We start from the raw sequence: 9821 nt of genomic DNA on the forward strand, positions 1-9821 counted from the left end.
TATCTAAAGTAACTAAAATTACAAAGCACTGTGTACCGAAAGGCCAAGGAAAATGGGTCCCATTAGGTCAAGTTTTCTTCTATTACGTAGGTCTTTCCTAGTGATTGTTTTTCTTCAAAAAGCAACGCCCTTCGTGTCCCCTCACATGCAAACCAACATTGCTTTCCTTCAATGGAGGTCTATCTGCTTGCAGCGTGTTCAATGTTCATCTTCATGAGCAATGAAGGATGCTCCAAACTCACCAAAATATAAAAGAGGAAAAAGCCCATTCCACGGAAATAAACGAATTATGACACAAATTTTTTTGTTTGAAAAGTTGGGAAAGAAGGTGTGGAACATATTATTATACTATGTATAAGCTCCAATTGGATCTACGTGGCTGAGAAAATTATATTCCCCATGTTGTTTCATATACCTAAAAGTCTCCCTATGCTGTATAGAGTAACATGACCCTTTTTGCAATTGTAATTATATTATTTATGACTAGCTTTCATGCACGCATTCACGCGAGTGCAGAAGGTATTTTTTGAATCACGGCGTGCTACACGCGATTTACATGTTTTAAATGTATTTATATGTTTAAATTGACAAAAGGAAAGTCAAATATTTGAAGTAAATGAATGATCTTAGATCATACTAGAAGAAACCCCTCATAAACCAATTAAAATAGCTGAATTCACATAAAATCGGTCTCTATAGAATTTACAATAAGAATAGAGAAAATAATATTTAATGAACAATTGATTGAATCATATTATTGGTAGCCTATTGTGAGGCTAAGCCCATCCCCTCCTCCCTCTTAGTATAAATAATATCTTTTGTTAAAAAAAAAAAAACAATCATTTGACGACTAATTTAATCACATTATTATCCGCATGCGAAAATACTTTTTTATATTGGCATTACACGCCTCTTAAGATGTTTTGAACGTGTTTAAAAATAGAGAAAATAATATTGAATGAACAACTGATTGAATCACATTATTGCTAGCCCATTGTGAGACTAAGCCCACCCCCTCCCTCTTAGTGTAGATAATATCGATTGTTAAAAAAAAAAAAAATCATTTGACAACTAATTTAATCACATTATTACTAGCCCTTTGTAAGGCTAAGCCCACTCTTCTCCCCCTTAGTGTAGATAATATCGTTTGTTAAAAAAAAAAAAACATTTGACAACTAATTTAATCATATTATTATCCGCGAAAGACCTTTTGTTATAACTGGCATTACACACCTCTTAAGATGTTTTAAATGTGTTTAAAATAGAGAAATTGAATCATATTATTGCTAATCTATCGTGAGACACTAATTAAAAAAAAAAGCCCAAAAAAAATTAATTATTAAAAAATACTGTGAAAATGATGAAAATGCCCCTGTTTTATTTGATGCATTATTTTTGGATGCCTTTGAGGTTTTTTGTGTTGAGGGCATTTTTGTCCTAATATTTTTGTTGAAGCTTGGTAACACCAAAATCACTATTCACTTTTTCATTGACTTTATATATAGATTATCTATGTATATATAGGACAATATCATTTGCCTATTCGCGTGATAATATAATTTAGACTGTAAATTTAAACTATACATCAGATAAAAGCTTACTTAATCGATGCAATTGATTTGGAACGATCTAGCATATTTTGTTTTCATATAGTTCGACAATTTATGTCCATTTTACTTGAAAGTGAAACTAAAAGAAAGAAAATCTTGGGGATGATCTAAGTATATATGCTCGAAAAGATAAAGGTGGTATTAACATGCATGGTGATTTGCATGATTGCATTGGGATGATCAATGATGTGTACTGACAATTGAATGATCACGGGAACGATGATTAGAGATTTGAGATGTATTGAGCAATCATATGTTGCAGGTGACTACTTTTACAAAGCCTTTCGGTTTTGGATATATAAAACTTCTTCTCAGGCGTGCATGCTCATAATACAATTTGATTTGATTACTACAATAGTGTCCATGATTAGGAGAGATTTTAAAATAACAGGTTTTGAATTTTAATCTTTGCAGAAGATTAAAATTTAATAAAAACTTAGTGCTAGATTGGATATTGATTTTAGTTATTTAGTAAGTACTTAATTCAAATTCATATTATATTTTTATTTTAATATTTAACAGTATCTTATTTAATGTCGTTACATTAAATTTTAAATTTACTATTATACACATTTTAATTCATTAATTTTATTTAACTTTCTCTAATTTGTGTACCTAAACGTTCGTATCATAATATATTATACTAAATTAGTGTACAGAAATGTCTGTACCTAAATATATTGTAATGAATTCGTGGCGGGTAAGAAAATATGCAAAAACATTATTTTCATAAAATTTAATTTATGAACACCATAAAATTATAATAAAAAGAGAAATTGAATACATATGCTGACATTAAATAGAGTTTAGGGACTAAAATCAATTTTTGTATAAGACATTTTTCTAAATTGTATCTTATTTAAGGATTAAAATTTAGTTTTCTAGATTTTTTAATGTATCCAGAACACTGGATGGTACCCCATATGTTATTATACAAGTGGAATAATTTTTTTTTTTACAAGTGTCCCTCTACTTTATAATGACATATAGTATATGTGTCAATGTTCGAGGCACACTAAAAAAATCTATTAATAGCCCATCATACATTCAAAGTCAGACTCTCTCTTTCCCATTCCTTCCTAAGGCACATGCAATCAAACCTTAGGTTAGATATGATAATATGAACTTTGAGAGTACTACATTATAATATTTAATCCAATTGAAAATATGTTCCTAATTATTAAGAACATGAACTTGCAACAAAGTTACAGGAATCAGCACACAAGGATAATAATGGCCATAAGTTGCTAATCATGCATGCCAAGTAAACAAGATAGCAAATGTATTATTAGTACTTGTTCAATCAATAGGAAATCTAATGCATATATTGCAAAGGTTCCGCGCGCGGTGATTTAATTAGGGTTTTGTTTAAATAAACTAGAATTTAACAAATAAATTATCAAGGGATTAAAGTTGCTGTCAGCAGCATGCATAAGGATCCTCTTCAGATTCTCTTTGTGAGGATCTTAGAGCAGTTCCACTGGGGCTTGATAGCTCGGCACCCAGTCCAAAAAATGGACTGGCCTCCCTCATTTCTGCTCCATCTCAGCATAATAGGCTGGCATCCAGCCCAAGCCAGGCCATAGGCCAGCCCAAGCCAGGCCATAGGCTAGCCCAAAATCGACAGACTTGTTGACCGGCCCATCTGACACCAACGTTGTGTTAGTGGCTGTTTGAAATTTTTTTTTTTTTTGCACTAGGCGCGTGGGAAGCACGCATGACTGGGTGCGCGACGCTGACAAGAATCCAGAGCCGAGACCCACTTGCGCAGGCACACTCAGCTTACGGATAGGGAGGCCACGTGGCCGGTCCTGGGCCGTTGGATTTCCAATGACTAGTTTTCTGGACCGTTGGATTTCCAACAGTCAAAAAAATTTGAATTTGAATTTTGATCTGGATTGTTCGATCACAGATCAACGGTCCAAGTTTTTCCCCCAAAAATTTAAAAAAAAAGAAAAAGAAAAAAGAAGGCATAACGGTCAGAATTATGACCATTGCCAAATGTCAACTTATAGGCTGTTGGATTTGAATATTTTTCAAATCCAACGGTCCAGATTAATTACCTAAATTAAAATTTATAAAAAATTATTAAAAATTGTTAAAAAATACAGAAAAAATTTAAAATTTTAATTTATTTTTCCTATAAATACCAAACCCTCATCTTCCACCTTACACCATATTTCAATATTTTCAACACTTTCTACCAAAGCTTTCATATACTTTTTGTGTGAAAAAAATTACCAAGAACCTCATCCTTTTTTTTTTTTTTTTTTTTTTTTTTTGTGTCCATATAAACCCTACATCCCTACATCCATCTTCATCGTTTTCAAATCTTGAGTTCTTACAATGTCTTCTTCAAGGAAAGTGTATAAATAGTTTGAGGAGCAACAGAAAAGATTGTTGGCACAACAGGAAGAATTGGTCAATTTCGAGGAAGGTGGAGGTGGAGATGAGGCTTTTGCAATGGAGGAGGATGATGATGAATATCATAGAAGGCAGAGGGCCTCACATTCCCGCTGTGTCATGGAAGCTATGAGTTAGATATCCAAACCCAGACGTGCTGTAAACTTTGATAGAAAGAGGGAAAAACGAGGTATAAATCTCTTGGAAGATTATTTTATCCCCAACTATGTATTCCTTGATCTTGTTTTTGACGTCGTTTTAGAATGTAACAAAGTATGTTCGACAAAATCATGAGTGCTATTTGCAACCATGATCAATACTTTGTGCAAAAAAATGATGCTTTTCATGTTCTAGGTCTTCTTCCTGAGCAAAAAGTTATTGCTGCATTGCGGATGCTTGCATATGAAGCATCTGCATATCAAGTGGATGGGATAACAAGGATGGGAAAATCAACTGTTCTGGAGTCCCTGGTGCGGTTTTGCTTTGCAATCGAAGCCCTCTATACGAAGGAGTACCTCTGGAAATTGACGCCTATGGATCTGCGAAGACTACTGAGGAAGGGTGAGATGCGAGGCTTTCCTGGCATGATTGGAAGCATCGACCGCATGCATTGGACCTTGAAAAACTGTCCAAGTGCATGGCAAGAAGCGTGTGGCGATAGAAAATAAGTCAAAAGTATCATTTTGGAAGCGGTGGTTTCATTTGATACATGGATTTGGCATGCATTTTTTGGTGTTCCAGGAGCTTAGAATGACATAAATGTCCTTGCCCAATCTCTAGTGTTCAACAAATTGCTGCAAGGAAAAGCACCCAGAGTCACATATTCAGTCAATGGCCATACATACAAACAATCGTACTACTTTGCAGACAACATTTACTCAAGGTGGACAATGTTTGCCAAAACAGTCCTACATCCACAAAGTGAAAAAGAAAAACACTTTGCAAAATGTCAAGAGGGGTGTAGGAAGGATGTGGAACGTTGTTTTGGTATCCTGCAAGCTTGTTGGGCGATTGTCAGGTCAGCTGCCAAAATGTTTGATGTCGAGGCACTTCGATCCATTATGATGACGTGTATCATTCTCCACAACATGATTGTGGAAGATGAGTATGATTATGATGCTGTCGACGAATACGAGTTGGACACAATGAACAACTTAAGAACACGTATCTATTGTGCTCATGACGGCACCGAAGATCTTGTGCAACACAAGCCATTGGAACGAGATGGATGTTACAATTAATTGACCGCTAAGCGATACACTTCATTGCAAGAGCCATAATGGCACTGTACCTGGCAAAGTGACTTGATTGAGCACCAATGGGGATTACAACAAGGTCAAGATATTAAAAGGATCTTGTGGTGGAACAATAAAGTTCTTAGTTTATTTAGTGTGTTCCCTGTACATCATACGGTTAGCTTTTGTTAGGTACTGTTTGTGTTTAATTCTAAATAAAAAATTCAAAATAATATATAACAATACGATATACGATGAACAGATAGAATGCAAAAATATTCAAAGAACAACAGTCTCCAGGGTGCCCTCAGCCTTGGATAATTCGCCCCTGGCAGAACTTACATGATGTCACTCATACAAAAAAGGTGGACCCTAATTTTCAGATGATTAGCATGCGCGAGTGTGAGAGAATTGAGATTGGTCATCATTTGACAACTTAACTCTGTAAATGTAAGGAGGAATTTTAATGCTTAAAGCATATTATAACATAGAAATTTGACATGATTAATAGATTTCACTTTTAATGTATATTGGCTAAAAAAACAAAAACTATGTTATAACTTCAGCGAAGCGACAAAATCATGTGGCGGTTTTCCAATTACATCAAAAAATCACTATAACACAAGATTAATATATCATTAAATTAATTAACTAATAACACAATAATCTCCCTTATTTAAACACCCCAACATGCAACGGACGAAAACCCAAGAAGCCTACAGTCATTCCCTTCTCTAAAAATTCTAGTAGTCATCACCGACATCTCTATCCAACGCGTTATCTCACAGACATTTGAAGAAACACTTCTTTCTTTTTCTTTATATTGTTTTTCAATCAAATTAAATCCATGGACTTCTTCACCAACTCACCTTCTAAATCAAACTCGCCACCTTCGTCAACCAAAACCAAAAGAAAGCAACAACATCAGCAACCACAACAAACCCAGCAGGAGACTAGGTTTCTTGGAGTGAGGAGAAGGCCGTGGGGCAGATATGCGGCCGAGATACGAGACCCTTCGACCAAAGAGAGGCATTGGCTCGGAACCTTTGACACGGCGGAGGAGGCCGCCTTGGCCTACGACCGATCCGCTCGCTCCATGCGCGGTTCCAAGGCTCGAACCAACTTTGTCTACTCGGACATGCCACATGGCTCGTCTGTCACCTCCATTATCTCACCCGAGGAAGACATGTCAGCGTTCTTCACCACCCCACTTCCCCAAACCCACGCCCAATCCCAAACACACACTCAGCAGTCCTTCTTCACTCATCAGGACCCATTTGATGCCTACTCATTCTCTGGAAGTTCATCAGCAGAGAATGAAAGCGGGTCTTACGTGCCCGCTTTTGGTGTTGTTGCTGATGAATCCGGGTCCCAGTCTCAATCTCACACTCACGAGCTACCGCCTTTGCCTGCTTGTGTCTCCTCCTCCACTTGTTATGGGCCCGAAGGCGGCATTATGAGCTCGGACGGAGTTGGGAATGAGTCAGGCTTTTACGAGTTTTCAGACCCCACGACAAACAATGGACTGGACTCATTGGTGAGTGGGTCCTATGTGGGCTTTGACTCGAACGAGTTTGTGCAGCACAGCCCATTGTTTGGGAGCATGCCAACAGTCTCCGAAGCGGGTATTGATGGGTTTGATTTGGGTTCATCCTCTGCCTATTTCTACTGACTTGGTTTTAGTAAATCCATCTGATCTACAAGTGTGGTTTTTTACTTTCTACTTTTTTTTTTTTGATCAACTTGTTTTGTGATGTTATGGGCCAAAAGTAAGGGCGCCTTGATGAAATTGTAATGGTTATGCCCTTTATATTGCAAGAATGTGAGCTTCTTCGAGAGTGAATGTTCATATGGTTTGGTTTGGTTAGTCAGGTGGGTTATTTCAAACAATTTTGGAGTGAACTTGAACCTATTACGATCCCCTTGAGAAAGCTTTTGTAAGGGCTATTTTGAAATTGTTGTGCTATGAAAAGAAAAAAAAAACGTTGTTTTCAGAAGTACGAGTAAAGCTACTTCTGCTTTATGGTGTTTTGGACTCATGATTTTGACATAAAACTTTTTTTTTTTTCATTTTTTCATTTTCTAAACACAATTTTAGCCCCAACTTTTTTTAAAAACTGATTTTAAAATAATTTCAGTAACGTCAAATCAGACCTAAAACCTACTTTTGCTAATAAGCAATTTTTATTGGAGGCCTACTTTTTGTTAATTCAAGGTGTTTTTATAATCCAAAAATATCTTCAAGTTTTTTGTAACCCTACAAGAAAAGTGGACAACGCTTGCGCTGCCCTAATCTCTTTAAAAACACTGTCATATAAACTCCTATCGTTTAAGCAACAAATCATTTACATTGGCAGAACATACTAAACAAATGACACATAATTCACATCCTCAACGTTGGACCTTACAACTTGAAGATCCGACTTCCTCTACAATAAGCCTATTACAAGGTCCCACATTGATTTACCTATCCATGACAACGGACATGCAGATCACATGCAGAACTTGTAACTATTCAAAAGACAATAACAATGGACACACATATCATCATATGCATGCATGCCTTCCATTAAGTTAATTCTCTTCCCAACTATAGCAATTCAGAGCTTGTGATTCATATGGTAAACCAACTATAGCAATTAACGTATGATCGTTAGGGGTTGCTATCTTGGCACAGTGCCATCTACAGCCGTTTGGATAGGAGTCGAACCGTCTAGATAGGAGTCGGAGTGGACCATTCTCATGCCATTGCCAATTAGCGGTCAAGCAAAAGCCACGACCTCCCTAATCCCTCCCTATATAAGTGTACGTGTTTGTCACCCAAGGGATATATATAGTGCAGGTAAACATCATCATTTCATCCTAATTCTATATTGAGCCAGAATCTTGTTAACTGTTGAGTCTACCAAAATTCAGGGCAATCGTAAGTCTACCAAAATGGCTTTCAGGGCAATCGTAAGTCTACCAAAGTTCTTCTTTTCGATCATTTGTTTTGTTTTATGACGATCCCCTTGATTTGATTCGACTGCCTTAATAACGTGATACATTAATTATGATGATGTCAATTGGTGAAATGATTAATTAATGTGGGTTTGTGTAGAACGAGTTGAGATTAATGCTGGCTCCGGCGGGAGGGAACCGAGCTTTTGCAACCTCTGCCGCTCCGAAGATGAAACATTTTGCAGAAAATGTTCGTGATAGTGAGGCTGTTCAGTCTACCATGTCGAACATCTGGTATATATATTGAAATGCTTAAGCGATAACTAGTTAGAAATGAAGATTGATGATGATAAATAACAAGTGGTCATGGAATTTTATATGTTACGCATATTAACTAGTTTATGTATGCAATCGATCCAATCAGGAAATTCCTTAGAAAGCCAGAGAACGCACCCGTTGCTGTGCTGCTAGGGTTCCTAATTGTGCCTCTGACGATTGGGACGCACAGTGCTCTACAGCAGCTCATGCATGCCCCGATGGTTGTGGTCAACAAGAACAAGAGGACCATGTACGAGGTTGACAATCCAGATGCTGCCGTTAGCTCATCCGACAAGTTTATCAACAAATCTTTCCTAAGGAAGGTTGGCCACATTCAGGAGCCCGGCAGGCCATCCATGCCTGATTCAGTCCAGCATGACCCTTTTACTCGGTATACATACATGCATAAATATATACGTGCTCGTAATTTTTTATGCACGAATTATTCTAATTGTAGAATATTTATATTGGCAGATAAAAAATCTGGCAAAATAAATGTTATGTTGATTTGTTAATATTTCTAAATATTAGGCTTCCAAATAAGAATTATTAAACTGATCAATGATTTCGTTTTCCATAAACATCTTATATTGTCTAATGGAAACATTTTTTGTGGATTATAATACTTTCGTACATTATCCTAACGAAAGCTAACTGTTGCTTGAAACTTGCAGGCCTCGCACGGCGGCGACGCTCAAGACTGTCGGAGTGGATCCAAGCCGTCGCTAAATGGGATTTTGCATCTCAACAAATTACAAATACTTCCTAGTGTGTCTCTAAAAATTTCTATCTATCCCAAATGGTCCCGTTAGAATCCGATTATTATGACGTGTGACATTGTAAATAGCTTAATTTTGGGCATATGTTTTTCCTTTTCCTCTGTTCTTAGCTTAATTTTGTTGCAATGCGCAAAAATATGTCATATGGGTTATGAAGCCCTCCCTTCCTCGCTAGTAAATTAATTAGAGGTGAGAGGCTCCCATTTTTGCTTGTTTAATTTATTGGTTTGTTCTAATAAACAGAGACACCGTATAATTATAAATTTATAATATTGCATTGCTTTTGTATCTGATATATGTAGCTTGGTAAATTAAAAGTATTTTGCAAGAATTACAAACCATCCAATTTAAATTCCAAACCCTGCATTTGATGTCAAATTAACCAAAATATGACCCTGATTTGGGTACCAAACTAACGCAGATCATGGAGTTGATCAATGAGTAAAACAACGATTAATAAACAAAATTTAATTGTAAAGGTCCCTTATGTAGCCATCATATATGAAAAGGTCGAAAAGGGTTCAGAGTAATGTTCC

The 9821-nt window shown here is 36.5% G+C and overlaps 3 protein-coding genes across 3 annotated transcripts; all 3 read left to right on the forward strand.

The window, feature by feature from the left end:
- The first annotated feature begins 4073 nt into the window (after positions 1–4073).
- On the forward strand, positions 4074–5254 carry LOC137732612 (uncharacterized). Its single transcript, XM_068471919.1, has 3 exons — positions 4074–4146; positions 4368–4653; positions 5032–5254. Exons 1-3 carry the CDS (start codon positions 4074–4076, stop codon positions 5252–5254), a joined length of 582 nt encoding a protein of 193 aa, XP_068328020.1.
- Positions 5255–5968: 714 nt separating this feature from the next.
- Positions 5969–6920, forward strand: LOC137730690 (ethylene-responsive transcription factor LEP-like). Its single transcript, XM_068469656.1, has one exon. It carries the CDS (start codon positions 6096–6098, stop codon positions 6918–6920), a length of 825 nt encoding a protein of 274 aa, XP_068325757.1. The 5' UTR covers positions 5969–6095.
- Positions 6921–8089: 1169 nt separating this feature from the next.
- On the forward strand, positions 8090–9555 carry LOC137730483 (uncharacterized). Its single transcript, XM_068469471.1, has 4 exons — positions 8090–8203; positions 8349–8482; positions 8613–8897; positions 9181–9555. Exons 1-4 carry the CDS (start codon positions 8186–8188, stop codon positions 9233–9235), a joined length of 492 nt encoding a protein of 163 aa, XP_068325572.1. The 5' UTR covers positions 8090–8185; the 3' UTR covers positions 9236–9555.
- The last annotated feature ends 266 nt before the right edge of the window (positions 9556–9821 follow it).

This window comes from Pyrus communis, chromosome 4, assembly GCF_963583255.1.
Source record: "Pyrus communis chromosome 4, drPyrComm1.1, whole genome shotgun sequence".
NCBI classification, from domain to species: Eukaryota; Viridiplantae; Streptophyta; class Magnoliopsida; order Rosales; family Rosaceae; genus Pyrus; species Pyrus communis.

Bases quoted from the DNA above. Each gene is read 5' to 3' on its own strand.
- LOC137730690 (XM_068469656.1), top strand. From the start codon at position 6,096: ATGGACTTCTTCACCAACTCACCTTCTAAATCAAACTCGCCACCTTCG.
- LOC137732612 (XM_068471919.1), top strand. From the start codon at position 4,074: ATGGAGGAGGATGATGATGAATATCATAGAAGGCAGAGGGCCTCACAT. The intron at 4,147-4,367 runs GTTAGATATCCA...TTCATGTTCTAG, and splicing joins CTGTGTCATGGAAGCTATGA to GTCTTCTTCCTGAGCAAAAA. The intron at 4,654-5,031 runs GCAAGAAGCGTG...GGCGATTGTCAG, and splicing joins AAAAACTGTCCAAGTGCATG to GTCAGCTGCCAAAATGTTTG.
- LOC137730483 (XM_068469471.1), top strand. The intron at 8,483-8,612 runs GTATATATATTG...CGATCCAATCAG, and splicing joins TCTACCATGTCGAACATCTG to GAAATTCCTTAGAAAGCCAG. The intron at 8,898-9,180 runs GTATACATACAT...TGAAACTTGCAG, and splicing joins CAGCATGACCCTTTTACTCG to GCCTCGCACGGCGGCGACGC.